Source organism: Brassica oleracea, chromosome C3 (genome assembly GCF_000695525.1).
Source record: "Brassica oleracea var. oleracea cultivar TO1000 chromosome C3, BOL, whole genome shotgun sequence".
Lineage (NCBI taxonomy): Eukaryota > Viridiplantae > Streptophyta > Magnoliopsida > Brassicales > Brassicaceae > Brassica > Brassica oleracea.
This window is the reverse complement of record NC_027750.1, coordinates 35,252,023-35,269,967: the sequence shown is the minus strand read 5'-3', so window position 1 is coordinate 35,269,967 and position 17,945 is coordinate 35,252,023. Positions and strand designations below refer to the sequence as shown.

Sequence of the window (17,945 nt, the reverse complement as noted above, 5' to 3'; positions counted from 1 at the left end):
AGTTTTCCCGCCAAAACTGTAAAATCGCGTTTTCCCGCCGAAACAGCAAAATCAAGTTTTCCGCCGAAATCGGCAAACTGTTTAATAGTTCTTTTCATTTTTTGATTGGAGGCTGGGCGACATCGTAACTGTATCTACTTACCACAGAAAAATGATTAGTACCATTATTAACAATGAATAATACGAAAAGAGCTTCTTTTTTTGGTCTCTTTGTTGCAATGAATTTAGAATTAAAATCAATTGAATTATAATACATTCAGGAAGCTGAACTGGAGCAGTTAGAGAAATCTGTTGAGCCGTCATGGCCAAAACTGGTTGAGCCGTTAGAGAAGCTCGTTGATCGGTTGAGTGTTGTTTAAGGACACTCCCGAGCTTCGTGCTGCCATTGATAGAGAGCTTATAATCACCTTAAGATCGAAGTACCGGAAGCTCAGGGCACATGGGTAGTAGATCTAATATACATCCCAGCTCCGGATTCGACGGAAGTAGTTCGGATGATGATATACTTCTTCTTCCGGAGACGATGTTTAGAATGAACTGTGTACCCGAGACTGCCCTTTCGCCGATTTCGAGGACACGGGACGATGATGTTAAAACAGAGTTCTACGGGGTGCTTGATACGCTGCCTCAAGTTACTACCAGGAGTCATGTTATGATGCCTGAGTATTTTTAGAATGGAAGAAAGATTGGTTTTAGTGACGAACAAGCTGCTCAGGTGTCACGGAAAGTTGTTGCACGCATGCTTTTGACAATGGGATTTGAAGGTGCAACGGAGGTTCCGGTTGATGTCTTCTCTCAGTTGGTCAGCCGACATATCTGTAAACTAGGCCGTATTCTGAAGGTTCTTACTGACAGCTACAAAAAGGAGTGTTCAGCGCATACAGTTGATTAAGATGTTCCTAAATACTACGGGATACAGGTGGGTTTCTTTTAAGTGGGTTTGCCTCATACAAGTGCTTTAGATGTTTCCTATCATTGCTAGTTTTATTTTTATTCATGTGATTATATTTGACGTTTTTTTTAGTAATCTTGGGAGTTTAGCAGAGCTTGTTAAGGATGGTACTCGGATGATTCATCATCCTCAAAATCAGAAACAACCACAAATGCTTCAGCAACAGTTACTTACGCAGTAACAAGCTCATCCGCGGTTACCGCAACAAGTATGTACACATAAAAATTGATAGTTGTGTGTTTTTGGTTGCTGAGTCCTTTGATAATTGCAGATTCAGCGGCAAATGCATCCTCAGATATGCAGCAAATGGTTAATCCCCAATCTTTACAGCAGCAGCAGCTTCTAGAGAGAATGCGTAAACGTCAAGTTACATCACCGCGACCTAATATGGATACGAAAAAAGATCGGCCGCTGGTTCAGGAATGGGAGTAGATGGAAATGCCTTCAACCCTATGAACTCAAGACACGAGCAACAGATACATCAGCAGTTCAGAAAGCAGCAGCAACAGATTGCTGCACTGTCGAATATGCAACAGCAACAGCAACAACCGGGATATAACCAATTTCGGCAATTGATGGTTTAAGTTGATTGTGCCGTATCCCTTTCAACAGCAACAGGAAACGTTTATTAATATCTGCTCTTTGTTGCAGCTCCAAACGTTTTACATCAAAGAAAACCAAAAGAAAAGTGAAATTTTACTAAGAGCTAAAAAGAGACTGGACATCAGACACGACATCCTCCTACTTCCTCCGACGTCTTCAAACAACAAAGCATACATTGGTCTTTTTTTATCCCCTTGATAGACTACTACCCTGCAGAATCAAATTGCTCAACAGAAGCAAATAATGGTGGATTTTGTGAAAAGAATCGTGAACGTCAACCTCAAAGCGGTTGCTTCAAGGGGTTGTCCGGTGTTAATGCCTTCTCTTCATGCAGAGAGGTAATTAATAAAATAAAAAACCACTTTCACTTCCTATGACTTAGTGAGCCTTTCACTGTACATTCACTCCTGAGCTGTGTCTAGATTTTCGGGAAGAAAGCCTGGATCATGGTTTGACCCTGAAACAAAGTTTTAAAACGTCAGTTGTGAGAGAGATTTGTCACACAACTAAACCCAAAATATTAGTATTAGTGCGGTGGTACCTTATTGTATAATCTGTAGCAGGAAAGCGAGGCTATCTGTATGAGTTTTACAAGTTCAGGTCGAGTTTTACATCCTAAAAGAGAACCTAGGTCTGCATTAGCCTCTGGCAATACACCCCTTACGTGCTATCAGGAGGTCCTTCAGTTAGCAGTGCATATGTATGAGAGCTAAACTTGCAGCCACTTTCGTCCATAACAGTGAACAGTTCATTAAACGCCTCCACCTGTCCCTGCTTCCCAACACCATCAATAACGATCTTCCAAGCTATCTCATCATGATAATAACCACTCCGAATCAAATTCTTGAACACCCAAACCCCTCTCTCGTTCTCTCCGTTTTTATACAGCCCACATATCAAGATTTTGCAAGACTCTAGCTGCGGTAACTGACCAACACAGATCATATCATCTACAACCTTCGCTGCTTCCTTGTACATTTCCAGCTTGCAGCAACAGCTAAGAAGAGCATTGAAAATGGACTCACTCGGTGATATTCCTTCCTCTTGTTGCATGCGCTCAAGCACCTTTTCCGCAACTCTGAGATTCCCGGTTTCGCAGATCCCTTTGATCAGCATCTCATAGGATCTGGCGTTGGGAGTAACACCGTGTTCTACCATTTTGTCAAGAAGCTCAACAACAATGTCAAACTCGATCATATTAGCCGTCAGACAGAGATTGTTCTCTTTTCCACTTTTCATCTCTACCAGATGTTTAATCAGAGACAAAAACGTATGATGAGAAGGCTCACAGCCAGCATCAAGCATACACTTGAGTACACCAAACGCGGAATCCGTCAGCCCTTGATCGGCATAGCCTTTAATCAGAGACGAATAAGTGATCGAATCAGGGAAAACACCGTCTTCCTTCATCTTCTCCATCATACCCTCAGCTTCTTTCATCCTCCCTGCGTTACAATAGCTTTGAATAAACGCTGTGTAAGTATGCGCGTCAGGCTTTGTTCCAGACACCAACATCTCCTGAAACCGTCTCTCAGCATGATCAAAATCCCCTTCCTTCAGCATCCTATGGATCAAGATCGTATCTGTAATGACTGTACTCTGCAAACCTTTCTCCACCATTTTCTTCTCTAACAACATCGCTTCACTCAGTTTCCCATCGGCGCATAAGCCGTGAATCAGGGCGTTGAAAGTAGACGTGTTCGGCAAGCAACTCTTGCTCAGCATCTTCTCGAGGATCAGTTTAGCTTCTTCTAGTTTATCTGACTTGCAGTATCCATCAATCAACGCAGTGTACATCACCACGTTTGCGTCTGCACCTTTCTCCTCGAGAGAATCAAATAGTTCGCGAGCTTCTTCTACTCTTTTTCTCTTACACAAAGAATCTATGAAACTATTGTACGTCCACTGATCTGGAACTAAACCTCTATCATTCATCAAAGTAAGCAATCTATACGCACTATCGAAATTACCGGATCTACACTGTCCATCGATCAACGAGTTGTAAGTGACGACACTAGGAGCCACTCTACGCTCAAGCATCTTGTGAAACACTCCCATCGCTTTGTGCACATTCTTCTTACAAAACCCATGTATCAACTCATTATAAGTCCGCGTATTCGGACTGACGTTACGAGACTCCATCAACTCCACAACGTCTAACGCATCTTCCATCATCCCATACTCACAATACCCATTGATCAGCGCATTGTAAGTGACCACACTCGGCACCAACCCTTTCTCCACCATATCACCAAGCAACTCCCTCGCTTCCTCGAACTTACGTTCGCTACACGAACTGCTAATAAGTACCGTATACGTGTGAATATTCGGCGTAATGCCTCTCTCCGACATCTCCTTACGCAGGACAAGAGCTTCAGACTTCCGTTTTGATCCACACAAGGCGTTTATAAGCACCGTGTAAGTACGAACCGTTGGATAACAGTTATCACCATCATCATCATCCTTCATTCTCGCAAACAGCTCCATCGCTTCGTCAACCCTCCTCTCTACACAAAGACCGTGTATAAGATGAGTGTAGGCAACCTCGTTCCTTCTAAATCCCTTCAAACTCATCACCTCGAAAACCTTAAAAGCAGAATCCAAATCCTTACTTCGACAGTAACCCATCACCAAAGAAGTATCAGTGAAAAAATCAGGCTCCAAACCAGCTTCAACGATCTTACTCACATACTCTTTCGCCTTAGCCACGTTCCCCACCTTGCAATACCCGAAAACCATCTTGTTATAAGTGTAAACGTTGGGAGAAACCTCACCCTCCTCCAACATTTCTATATAAAGCTTCTCCATTTCATCAACCATTCCAAACCTAGCTAAAGAATTCAACAGCGCGTTGTAACACTCGACCCTAAGCTTAAAGCTTTCGTCTTTACTCATCTTCCTACATATATCTAACACAAACAAAGCCTCTCCTACTGATTCGCATCTCTTTATCATCAAAGACCTGATCTTGAACACGACCTCCGCGTACCCGTTGTTTACGAGGAGGGCGAGGAGAGACGCGTAGGAGTAGACGCTGTGCTTGAATCTGGGGCTCTGCGAGATCCAGTGGGAGAAGTTGAGAGCTGTTTTGGGATCTAGATCGAGCGAGAAGAGGGATGAGACGTGGGAAGGGCGTATCGATGGGACCAGTTGTTTTAGAGACGGAGACTTGTGCCAATTGGGTTTGGCGAGGATTGAGAGGAGACGGTGTGGGATGCTGTTCGGGTCGGATTCTTCCGGCGGGAGTGTGCGTATGAGTGGAGATACGGAGCAAAATGGCCGGCGGAGATCTTTGGAGACTCTCATCGCCAGGATTAGTGCGGAGGATACTGAACCCGGAAAGGCTGCGTCGCGGTGTGGTTGTATTCGACGGATCATCGATCCCTGGTGGCGTTTGGATCGCTCCGGTGAAGAAAGGAAGAAACTTTGCAGAACGGCGTCTGCATCCTCTCCAGAACCAGAAAAGACTTTGAGAGCTCAATGTTTCTTAGTGGGCCTTAATGGGCTTTTTAATGCTCCAGTTAAATAGCTTAAGAGGCCTTCATGGGCTAGTAAATGCTTCCATAGATTAATGGGCCTTTATCGCAACTTCTATTACTCCGGCGGAACTGAACGACTCAGGTGATGGACGGCGATGAGAAGAGATCATTACGGCGGATTGATCGTCGTCTCTAGAATTTCAAGCTTCTTTAGTTCTAAAGCAGGAAACTTTCGTAGTCAATTTAGGCTTCTCTGCATTGCGAGCAACTCCTTCACAACGACGCACACTTTCTCTCCGCTTCTCAGACAATGCATAGACGAGAGATGGTTACCAGGAATCAAGACCATCCAAGCCCAGATGCTCAAATATGGCTTCCCAATCCAACTCTCCGGCAGCAAACTCGTCGACGTGGGTTTGAAGTGCGGCGAGATCGGTTACGCACGCGAGGTGTTCGATGAAATGCCTGAGAGACATATCGTGACGTGGAACTCTCTGATAGCGTATTTTATTAAGCATAGAAGAAGCAAGGAAGCTGTTGAGGTGTACAGACTGATGATCACGAGTAATGTTTCGCCAGACGAGTACACATTGTCTAGTGTTTTCAAGGCGTTTTCAGATTTGGGTTTTGAGAAGGAAGCTCAGAGAAGCCACGGACTTGCCGTGGTTCTGGGTTTGGAAGTCTCTAACGTGTTCGTTGGAAGCGCTCTTGTGGATATGTATGTGAAGTTTGGGAAAACGAGGGAGGCGAAGTTGGTGTTAGACCGTGTGGAGGAGAAAGATGTGGTTTTGATCACTGCTTTGATCGTTGGTTACTCTCAGAAGGGTGAAGATGCAGAGGCTGTCAAGGCGTTTCGGAGTATGTTGGGGGAGGGAGTCCAGCCTAACGAGTATACTTACGCTAGCGTGTTGATATCTTGCGGAAATTTGAAGAATGTAAGTAATGGGAAGTTGATTCATGGACTTATGATCAAGTCTGGGTTTGATTCTGCTCTTGGCTCGCAAACTTCTCTTCTTACAATGTATCTAAGGTGCGGTTTAGTCGATGATTCCTTGTGGATTTTCAAGTGTATTGAGTACCCAAATCAGGTGACTTGGACGTCTCTTATATCGGGGCTTGTCCTAAACGGTAGAGAAGAAATGGCACTAACAGAGTTTAGGAAGATGATGCGTGATTCAGTCAAGCCAAACTCTTTTACGTTGTCTAGTGGTCTCAGGGGGTGTTCGAACCTTGCAATGTTTGAAGAAGGCAGGCAGATTCATGGGATAGTGACTAAATATGGTTTTGATAGAGATAAGTATGCCGGGTCAGGGCTCATTGATTTGTATGGGAAATGTGGATGCTCGGACATGGCGAGGTCTGTTTTTGATGGTTTGAATGAAGTTGATGTTATATCTGTGAACACAATGATGTACAGTTATGCACAGAATGGTTTGGGACGCGAAGCACTCGAGTTGTTTGAGAGGATGATGAATCTTGGACTGCAAGCGAATGATGTAACGGTTTTGAGCGTGCTCTTGGCTTGTAACAACTCTGGATTTGTTGATGAAGGTTGTGAGTTCTTCGAGTCCTTTAGAAAGGGTAAGGTCGTGTTAACGAATGATCATTACGCTTGTATGGTGGATATGCTTGGACGAGCAGGGAGATTGGATGAGGCGGAAAGGCTTGTGAACGAGGTGGTAAACCCTGATTTGGTTCTGTGGAGGACACTGCTCAGCGCCTGTAAGATCCATAGAAATGTTGAGATGGCTGAGAGGTTAAAGAGAAAGATCCTTGAGATGGCACCTGGAGATGAAGGAGCTCTCATTCTAATGTCGAATCTCTACGCATCTACTGGGAAATGGAACAGAGTGATTGAGATGAAGAGTGATATGAGGGGGATGAAGCTGAAGAAGAGTCCAGCTATGAGTTGGGTTGACGTTGATAGAGAGACGCATACATTCATGGCTGGAGATTTGTTTTCACATCCAAACTCGGAGCAGATTCTTGAAACTCTTGAGGAGCTGATCAAGAAAGCTAAAAAAGTGGGGTATGTTGAAGACAAAAGCTGTGTGTTTCAAGACATGGAGGAGAGTGCAAAAGAGAGGTCTTTGCATCAACATAGCGAGAAATTGGCCATAGCTTTTGCGGTTTGGAGAAATGCTGGTGGAAGTATAAGGATTTTAAAGAACCTTAGAGTTTGTGTTGATTGTCACAGCTGGATCAAGATTGTATCAAGAGTTATAAAAAGAGAGATTATCTGTAGAGATTCAAAGAGGTTTCATCATTTCAGAGATGGGTCTTGTTCTTGTAGAGATTATTGGTAAATGAATTGAGACTATGTTTGAATCAAGCCCAAGGCCATTTCATATGAGCTGTAGAAATGAGCCCAATATTTTGTATTATTTTGTTGTTTAGTTTTGAAATGACAATGATGTACATTTCAACAAAAGTAAAAAAGGTCAAATGTTTTCATTTTAAAATTGATGACAATGTAATTCATGATTAATTTTCTAATACAACAACATTGGCAGATTTTGGGGATTCCTAGTCTTTTTCAAAAAAATCAAGTCAAGTGATAAATGATTCGTTATTTATTTGTTCAAAACATTTGAAAGAAAAATTCAGCTATAGTCAACTGTTAATTTCTCAGTTGGCAATACTTTCCCAAAAAAAAAAAAAAAATTCAAGCCAAAACTGAATTTGAGATATATATATATATATACACCTTTTATCTAATATTATACTCCCTCCGTTCCTAAAAGATAAACTTTTTAGTGTTTTCACACATATTAATAAACCACATTAAATCACTACAATAAATTTATCGTTTTCTGTAATTTTCAATTTTCAACAATTTTTAGTCAATAGTGTTCTAATAAAACCAATTAATTTTCTTAAAATTTGCAATTTTCTCATAGAAAACATAAAATATACATTTTTTTGAAATAAAATATATTTCCAAAACATGGATCTTTTAGGATCAGGTGGAGTATTTTGCAACTTTTGTGTTGCTATATATAAGGGAAAATCGCATTTTAAACCTTGAGAGTATCACATTCTCGCACTTTAAATACTGAATTTTTTTTACTACCACTTTAAAACTTGAAAGTGATATTTTTATCATAACAAACCTCCATGAGGTTTACTTGTTTACCAAGTCAACGAGGTGACATGTGCTGTTTATTTTGTGATGATGTGTTAGTTTTTAAAAAAAAAAAAAAAAAAAAAAAAATACATAGAAAATTCTAAAAAATTCTGAAAAATTCGAAAAATTCGAAAAACGATTTTTTTTTGAAAAATTCAAAAAATATAAAGATAACATTTCAAAATTAAAAATAAAATAAAATATTTTTGAAAAATTAATCCAATTATAAACCAATAAATATATATAATAACTTGAATGGTGATACTAGATTCAGTTTTTTTGGTTTTTGATTTTTTTTTAATTTTTGATTTATTAATACTTAACTTATTAATTTTTTGTGAAACTAGAAAACATCTCATAGACCAATTAAAATGTTTTTGACCTTAACTAAAATATTGTAAGTTAGTTTGAAATATAATTAAGAGATAGAGAGGTAAGTCTTTAGATTTGTATATGTTAGGTTTTGGTATTAGTGTAGCTTCTTAGATAAGTAACATTTATTTTAGTTTCTTTAAAGTTTGATTAGTTATTTATTTAATTTCAAAGTTATTTACTATTTTTAAGAACTTCAATTATAAGTTAATTTCTTTTAAAACAAACTTAAAATTACTAAAATAAATATCATTTTAATAAATAATACCAACAATAGGATTAATTTTGAAAATTTAACAAGTTAAGTATTAATAAATCAATTTTTTTAAAAAAAATCAAAAACCAAAAACGAGAATCTAGAATCACCATTCAAGTTAATTATTATATTATATATACTTATTGGTTTATAATTGGATTAATTTTTAAAAATATTAATTTTATTTTTAATTTTGAAATGTTATTTTTTATATTTTTTTGAAATTATAGATTTTTTTGAATTTTTTAGATTTTTTTAGATTTTTTCGAATTTTTTCGAATTTTTTCGATTTTTTCGATTTTTTTTTTATTTTTCTATGTATTTTATTTTTTATTTAAAAGAAAAAAAAAACCGACACGTCATCACAAAATGAACAGTAAAGGTCACCAAGTTGACTTGGAGGTTTGTTATGATAAAAATGTCACTTTCAAAGTTTAAAGTACTAGTAAAAAACGTTCAGTGTTTAAAGTGCGAGAATGTGACACTCTCAGAGTTTAAAATACGATTTTCCCCTATATAACTCCAAAAGACCAATCGTTAAAAACAATAAAATTTCGGTTACCATGAAGAGAAGGGATGTGACAAACCAAAAACATGTAACATGTTTTGTGTTGGAAGCTTTCTCTTCTTTTCTTTGTCTCATCATTATCAAAATACGTTACTTTGTGATGAGTCATGAGTGTTATGAGAAATTTCGTATGTTGTGCTAGGTTCGACGGCCATATGTACAAAACTTGGTTCGAAAGTAAAGTAGAAGTTATATATCATTTTGAATATTTCTCTTTCGTTTACTCGTTTGGAATAACAATTTCACCCTTTTCCACTTTGTTTCATATCTTGCCAAAATGCCAAGTGGGATGGTCTACCACCGTCACTCATTTTAGGTCATGTATATGCATCAAATATTCCAGATAGTGCCGGTCCGCAATTTTCTAGCGTCTAAAGCGGTTATAAAAATGTTGCTCTTTTATCCTAACTAAAATTTACCATATTATAATTATAAAATTATAATCAGTAAAACTTAGGTTATTTTAAACAAAACCAATAAATACAAAAACATCAAAACATTATTTGTAGCTCATCTTCTCTGTTTTCATTTTCTATTTGCAGTTCACTTGGTTGATTTCTACAACTATTTTTAGTAGCATTTTCTACAAATCTAAAGAAACAAAAAAGAACAAAAAGTATAATTTATAGATAGAGCAAAACATATAGTAACATATGCTAACATCAACTCTACAATTTTTTTGTTTTCACAAAGTTTCAGAAAATGTTAAACCCCTTCGATAGATTTTAGTTTTTTGAATTTAAAAAGTTCCTAACAAAATTACAAAAACTGGAAAAAAGCTTGCACGGAATTCCTATAGAGCTATTCTGACAAAGATTAGTTACTATGAAAAGTGGAACATGAGCATTTGGTAATTAAAATTAATTGTTTTATAATATCCCTTATCCATACATATTTTACCAAACCGAAAGAATGAAAAAAAAAATGGAGAAAGTAAATACTAATTTTTAATAAAATAAAAGAAATCCAATCATCTGTATTCTATACATAATAAAAGGAACTAGGATTGTTGGAGCATGAACCCAAATTATCCGTGTATCTTTAGTTATTGTTATTATTGAAAAAATAAAAAAAAAGTTATTATTATCAAAAAGAAGGGAGGTGAAGATCAAACTTGTTACCCGTATGTTAAAAAGAGAAGCTTACAGACACTAGACTAAAGTGCTAACATACAAGATTTGGCGCCCCTAAAATATATATTGTTTGTGGCGCCCAAAACCCAAAACCCTGGCTTTGCGTAGCCCAGGGCCGGTCCTGATTCCAGACAAGGCGACTCATTTTTTCGTATCAGTATGCTCAAACCTCCACGTACGTTGTTGCATGCATTAATTTAGCCAGATTCAAGGTAAACGGAGAATTATATTACTCCAAGAAAGGAGATCGTATAAACTACACTGTCTCCTCTCACGAGACGAAAACCGTGAGCTTTCTCGCAATTGGTTTAGGTTTTTTTTGGGTAAAAATGTTAAGCGCAATTGGTTTAGGTTCTTGTTGTAAAGCCGTGAAACAACGACCTAATAAATTTATTCATATACGATCTAAAAGCTGTTGCATCACTTGTATTCACATTCATCATGCTCCTTCCCTGTTTATCCGTTCCATTAAATCATCGAAAATATTTGTTTATTTTTATTTGTAATATTGAGATATTTAATATTTATTTGTTATAAAAGACATTACATGACTTTAGCCTTTATTTGGCTAGTTAACCAAAAGCAAGATAAAGGTTAATTCTTGATTGTTGTTACCTTTCTAGGATAATTAAAAAGAGGAGAAACAAAAAGTTCGGATCTCGGAAAGGCAATGTTCTTAGGATGAAAAGTCTTATAACGCAAACTTACTAATGATCAATCATAAAAAGCTTAAAGGGAGATTGTAGTATATATACAAAAGTGCCAACATCACCTTCTTTGTAAAAGTACTTGGAACCTAAAGAAAAAGTAATTCTTCTTTTGTAGCATATACATATATCAGTAATATATTGATCTTTAGATATAATAAAAATAATTGGAATTAAAAGTGAATTACTCATGCGTTTTGTTATATATTTTAAAACTTTTTTGCTTTGTGATTTACCTAGCTTTGTCTCTATAATTGTTTTAAAAAAAAACTAAAACTCGAAAACGAGTGAGCTCTTATATGGTCTCTACTGAATATATATAACTCCATTGTAATACTTATTTACATACATTATTTTACCACGTAAAATTCAGTTATTTGTTATTAATGATATAGAAAATTCTATAAATATATAGTTTGTTCATTTAGAATTATATATACATACATGTATATATGCATATCTTTTTGACATTTCTTCCAGCGGATTAGTTAAAAAAAAAACACGCTTCTGAAAATAGGTGACTTTTTAGGTTGTAGAACCAATCGAAGTAAATGTGATCAAAAGTCACATTGACAATTCTAAACGATATTTGGAATAAAAGTGAGGGAAAATGAGTTACCACTATGATATGACCTAAATAATGACCATTGATTACGATGCGCACGATGGGAGTCGATCGTTAATTGAGTTTGCAAAGAAACACAAATTTAGTTAACTAATTTAATAATGATGAAATGTTATAGACATAGTAATAATTATCAAATAAGTAGAACGGGAAAGGAGTCTGTTAGTAGATGAACCTTTAAACTCTAGGCAAAATATTATTCACAATTCACATGCAGGCAGCAGGGGCCACAATTTCTTTCGTAGTCAAATGCAATTGAGTAAAGAACGTAATAGTCGCATGCATGGCTAAACAAATAGCTTAACAAAAAATAATTTAAAGTAGATTATGATTTACAAGTTAATGTTCTTCTAGAAGCCAGAAATTAAAGTGGATCAAAGGCAGTATTTTCTCTTTACTATTTAGAAATCCACATTTTCAAATGAAGCGTTAAAATTTAAACCAAATTCATGATTATCATCTACATATGCATCTAAACCCTATATAATACTTCTCCAGAACCTGTAATGCTGTGTATGCTTTTGACACAATTCAAACACTATTATGCAATTTTTGAAATAATCAACGTTTGGATTTAGTCGAACTAGTCCGTTTGCACATGCCTACTTCTGCATAAGACGTTCGTACTTGCAGTCGCAGACCTTCCCTAGATCAGTAATAAGATATACATACACATTAGTACAGATACAAACATATATATACATATATATTTATGTTCATGTATATGTAGCGAGAATCTAAGGATGGGGCTAAAGAGAGACTGCCAAAAAGCCTAATGCCTGGTCTCTATGTTTCACGTAGACTCGACATAGTTCAGTGACTTATAAGATGCCATATGCTTGAATGTACATGAATCAGACCACACTTCACTGACAGTTCTTTAATGTAACATACAATTTATGTTTTCAGTTTTGCAGCACAACTGTCGATGTTTTAGCGAATATTACACACCATTTATTGAGATTCTAATGTTACCAGGGTATTATTACAGTTGATGTGGATGGGCAATTATTTTGCTTGGCTCGAGACGTGTATATAATTAGGCTCTGTTAAACTTGACAAAAATCTAGTAAAATTATTTAAAGGTAATAGTAAGTCTATAACTAATCCCAAGGAAACATTGTCTGTTTACTGAAATTGACGTTTCAAGAATTTTCGAATTAACATTGGGACAAAAACGACCAACTATTTCACTACCAAACCAAGAGCCTTTGAATAATTAAGCTTTAAGCACAGTAAATCTTGTTTCGAATATTTCCAACATTGAGATAATTATGAGTACAGAAAAGTCGCAAGTTTAGAGAATCTATTATAGTATATCTCTCAATTCTTAAATTTTTGTTTACAAATTGAAATTTATAATTCTAAATGGTAACCAACAACAACAACAAAAACTGACTACAAAGAACACCCAACCCAACAAATACTACAAACATAAATATTCTTTGGCATTACATAAGAAACACACATAATTTTAAATATCTGATCACATAATATAGTTCCTTTTAACTTACCAATAATCATGGCAAAGCATTATAATGGTTAAGATCAGTCCAAGCTTGAACTCCATTGTTCCATTGCTCACTTCCTCCTGTATTATTATTATTATTAGCCACCCCTTCAGTATCATTATTATTACCAAAATACCATTCTGTCTGATTATCTCCTTTCTTCGTCGGCGACTGCGATGAGTTCACGATCTCGAGATTCCTGTAAAGTATCGGCTGTGGCCTCTCCACAACGACAGTCTCTTCTTTGGAGCTACCAAAAAGCATAGCCATCCTCTGTTGCTGAAGTCTCCAGTGCAAATCTTGGTTTAAAGAACTCAAAGTTTCTATCGAAGTTGCTAAGTTTCCGTCGGTTGCTCCGGCGGTTGTGAACGTCCCCGTTGAATGGTTGTTGTTGCTGTAATCTCCAAAACCCATTAAAGATAAACCCGACCCGACATCAACGGGTGTTGTCTCGACCTGGTCCATGGGCCTAAGGCCAAGAACTTCTTGATTATTCATAAGTTGAAGATCGTTGATTTTGTTGAGAGACAAACCAGCGAGCTGAAAATCCATTGTTGTTGGAGGAGGGAAGAACTTGGTGGAGTCTTCCATGATTGAAGAGAAAAATCTCTGAGATGAAGAAGAAGAAGGAGTTATTACTGAGTTAGGTTTGAATGTTTTTTTGGTTTTCCGACAACCTCCACCGATGGGGACGTTTCTTAAGGCACCACCACGTGTCCAGTAACGGCGGCAAGATTTGCAGAAGTGACGAGGCTGAGAGAGGCTGTAGTTGTTGTAGTAACAGAACTTTGTGTTTGAGGAGTTGCAACGAGGGCATTTTAGGGTTTGTTGGTCTTGAGAGGTGGAGGAGGACGGTGGTTTTTTGGTATGGGGTGTCCCGGTGGTACGGTGATCCGGTTTAGGAGAGTGGAGATTGGTATGGGAGGACATGATGATGATGGGACGAGAGGAGAAAAGTTTGAAGGAAATAAGTAAAGTAGGGAGAATAGAGAGAAAGAGAGGTTGAGGAGCAGTCGGTACAAGGGTTTCGTGTGGTGTTATATATTTATACAAATGATTGTGTATGTATGTGAATATGATATGTTTGTGTTTGTGTTTTTTTTAAAGTCACTTTGGCATAAATAATTATAGATATTGATTTATTTGAAGAAAACAAAAAGTGTTTTTGTCTTCAAAAAGTTGGAGAGAAAGACTTAATTACTTTTCGTTTGTTAATGACTTAGCAATATAAAAAGTGGCTTTATCGTAAAGAATTGGAAGTACTTAATTATTTGAGATTTTGGCATTTGTAACTCTATTTGTTAGAAAACTCTATTTGTATTTATATTGCACTAATATAGAGTGTTTATATTATAGTGAAACTCTAATAACTTGAGTTTTGTTATTCATTTCTAAGACATTAAATACAGTATTATTAAGTTACAAAAAAATACAGTATTATTAAAAATATTAGTTATGCGTACTGTACAGTTTACACAAAATTTGTGGTAACACAAAAAATTATAAACATAATCTATATAAATTTGAAAACTCAATATTTATGTTATAACAAATCAAACTGTGATAGCTGTGTTGGATGTAAATTTTGTTGGTAACGATTATACAAGAGTAGTATTTTATTTTATTTTTTTGCAAACAAATTAAATATGTATTTAACATGTTATAGTAAAATCTTTGAGATAAAACACTTTTTAACTTTGTTGGCCATGTATTAGAAAATGTTATACATCTCTATGGTGTTCCTTTATTACATTTGATTAGTTCATCATAAATTTCTTTATAGTTAAAGTCTTTGGATTTATTGTAAGCTAAAAAGAAAACAAAAAATGTAGCAGAGGATGATCGGTTAAGTCTCACGAGAGATCCATTCTTCAAGCTCTCACATGTTTCCCATTTTATCTTCTCCGCTCTCTCGTGTTTCTTCACAGATGGAGACGTTTACTCAATCATCGAAACAAAATCTTCTCTTTTTATTTTTGGACGTATACTTATTACAATATTTATATTTTTTTGTCAGCATATTTATATATTATCTATATGTGTGTATAGAAATACCGTAGTATATCTTTATTGAAAGACATTGCCTCAACAATTGTGTAACTGGAATTTAATACGTATACAAAAAGAAAACAATTGAATCTGATTCTGATGGCAATTCACTTCAACTACTCAGCAAATGTCAAATAGTGTTAGTATTTAATCATATGCATTACTAGCGATCATACAATAGAAAAAAGGAGAAGAAAAGGCGTTACAAAAGATGTCAGAGAATTCTTTTAGGTCAAGTTTATATTAAGGAAATAACTTCACAAAATGTCAGAAAGTTAAAACTAATATTATATGGCCGAAAGCTATAAGTATAGCTGTATGTATAAAGGAGTATATAATATCTAGTCTACGTATAAAGATTGGTGCAGCGCATACTTCACACATAGAAAAACCCTTACCACAACAATAGAAACAAGACACACATAACAAATTCTATCCGATTTGTTCCGTTTAATTGCACAGTCATAGATGTTCTGTCTTTTCTGTCCCGGTTTAATTTTAAAACTATTCTTCATATGCATAACCATTAATAGCCATTTTCACAACATCATGCAAATTTACTGCTGAAAGTAATTAACAAGGAACAAAACTAAATAGGATTTTTCAAACAGAAAACTAAAAATCTATGATAGAATTAGACGTTCTAACCTCACCACTTTACATCTACGAGTTATCAAAGGAGCTTATAAAAAAATATAGATTCTCTCGAAAGTAAATAAAAATTTGATTTGATTTATTCTTTTTGTAACAGGCGTATACATTTATTACGGAGTTTCTAATATATTTGTTTAAAGCAAGAAAGAGACATGACACAAAATGACTTAAGGTAAAAAAAAAAAAAATAGCAGTTTCATTAAAGATATTGGTCAAATGTAATATCGTTATCAAACGTTGTAGAGCCATCAGCCATACACTATACCACCTGATTTACCCGCCATGTTCCCATTTATTCCAGCCGTAATTTGATCGACTTTTCATTAACTGTTTGACATTTATGTATATGAGCTCTGTCCGAGATCATAATTATCTACGAGGGATCTTGTAACAAGAGAACAGAAGAGAGGAAATGAAACATGTGAAGCTAATCACGAGAACTGAAAAGGATAGAGAGCTGATTCGTGAAAGCCCATTAGTATTTATTTGGGCTTTGTTCTGAGAATAGCCTAAAGATGGTTATATACTTATATGGGTCTATGACTATCGAAAGAGACTACCTATGTGGGACCCTCTGGTGGCTATTCGGACCATATCAATCAACATTCCACCTATCATAAGTTGACCAATACTAAGGACGCTTTTTAAACCTTAGAGCAATTCCATCAATTAGGACTTCTTAGGGGCTCTAATGATTTAATTAAGATTAAATAAGGTAATCTGGCAAGATTAGAGCTTTGGTTGGTGGAATTATTATTTTCTTCCTCTAATGGGAGAACCCCTATGGGGTTTTAAAAAAAAAAAAAATTAAGTAGAATTATTTAATATAAAAGCATACATAAAATTTTTAATAAAAATTACAAAAAGATATTAAAAATACAAATACAAAAGTAAACGAGAAAAAAAACGATTAGTTGAAATCTCCATTTGCTCCAAATTTTGCCATATATTCTCAATCCAAATCAGCTTTCAATTGTTGATTTATTTTTCTATCACGAATTTGATTCCGAATGGCCATCATATTGCCGAGATTTGAAGGCATATCTGTAGAAAATGTGAAATCCACTTCTGAAGATCGGTTTGATTCCGGCTGTTCGAAAACTGATACATCAAAATGAGTGTACCCATCTCGTTCGTCTTCGACGATCATATTATGTAGAATGATACATGCTCGCATTATCTTGCCAATTTTTATTTTATCCCACAAAAGAGCGGGATTTTTGACAATGGCAAATCGAGCTTGCAAGACTCCAAAAGCACGTTCGACATCTTTACGTACAGCTTCTTGATGTGTAGCGAATAAGGTTGCTTTCGAACCTTGCGGAAGTGGAATAGATTGGACAAAAGTAGCCCATTTTGGATATATACCATCTGTGAGATAGTAAGCCAAATGGTACTCGTGTCCGTTTACAATGTAATTAACTTTTGGAGCTCGACCTTGTAATATATCATCAAAAACCGGTGATCGATCAAGAACATTGATATCGTTTAATGTACCTGGAGGTCCGAAAAACGCGTGCCATATCCAGAGGTCTTGTGACGCAACAGCCTCTAAAACGATTGTTGGCTTTCCTGATCCACGTGTATATTGACCTTTCCATGCGGTTGGACAATTCTTCCACTCCCAATGCATACAATCAATACTTCCTATCATCCCCGGAAATCCGCGTATCTCTCCAATATCGAGCAGTCGTTGAAGATCTTCTGGTGTGGGTCTTCTTAGATACTCATCTCCAAATAAATTTATGATTCCTTGAACAAAATGTTCCAAGCATAAAAGCGCCGTGGTCTCACCAAGTCGGAGGTATTCGTCGACCGCATCAGCTGGACAACCATATGCCATCATACGAATTGCTGCAGTTGCCTTTTGTAACGGAGAGTGACCGAACCTTCCAGTAGCATCTCTTCT

General features: G+C 36.3%; 4 protein-coding genes across 5 annotated transcripts in view; 1 reads left to right on the top strand and 3 right to left on the bottom strand.

Annotated features, from left to right (window-relative positions):
- Window positions 1–1,516: 1,516 nt before the first annotated feature.
- On the bottom strand, window positions 1,517–4,991 carry LOC106335749 (pentatricopeptide repeat-containing protein At5g65560). 2 transcript variants are annotated; one of them, XM_013774349.1, is made up of 3 exons: window positions 2,097–4,991; window positions 2,001–2,012; window positions 1,517–1,895 (listed from the first exon to the last, which is right to left on the bottom strand). In XM_013774349.1, the coding sequence occupies exon 1, from the start codon at window positions 4,931–4,933 to the stop codon at window positions 2,216–2,218; it is 2,718 nt and encodes a 905-aa protein (XP_013629803.1). In that variant the 5' UTR covers window positions 4,934–4,991; the 3' UTR covers window positions 1,517–1,895; window positions 2,001–2,012; window positions 2,097–2,215. The 2 variants fall into 2 exon arrangements, with proteins under 2 accessions (XP_013629803.1, XP_013629802.1); XM_013774348.1 differs by having other exon boundaries at window positions 1,518–2,012.
- A 167-nt stretch (window positions 4,992–5,158) lies between these two features.
- LOC106329128 (pentatricopeptide repeat-containing protein At5g65570) lies at window positions 5,159–7,552 on the top strand. The gene has a single exon (XM_013767724.1). The coding sequence runs from the start codon at window positions 5,190–5,192 to the stop codon at window positions 7,338–7,340; it is 2,151 nt and encodes a 716-aa protein (XP_013623178.1). The 5' UTR covers window positions 5,159–5,189; the 3' UTR covers window positions 7,341–7,552.
- Window positions 7,553–13,118: 5,566 nt separating this feature from the next.
- LOC106332019 (dof zinc finger protein DOF5.7-like) lies at window positions 13,119–14,357 on the bottom strand. The gene has a single exon (XM_013770469.1). It carries the CDS (start codon window positions 14,261–14,263, stop codon window positions 13,343–13,345), a length of 921 nt encoding a protein of 306 aa, XP_013625923.1. The 5' UTR covers window positions 14,264–14,357; the 3' UTR covers window positions 13,119–13,342.
- A 3,521-nt stretch (window positions 14,358–17,878) lies between these two features.
- Window positions 17,879–17,945, bottom strand: part of LOC106330478 (glutathione S-transferase T3-like) — a 1,035-nt gene continuing 968 nt past the window's right edge. Inside the window, exon 2 of the mRNA XM_013768935.1 lies at window positions 17,879–17,943. Coding sequence (XP_013624389.1) covers window positions 17,879–17,943 — 65 coding nt within the window. The remainder of the gene's footprint in view (window positions 17,944–17,945) is intronic.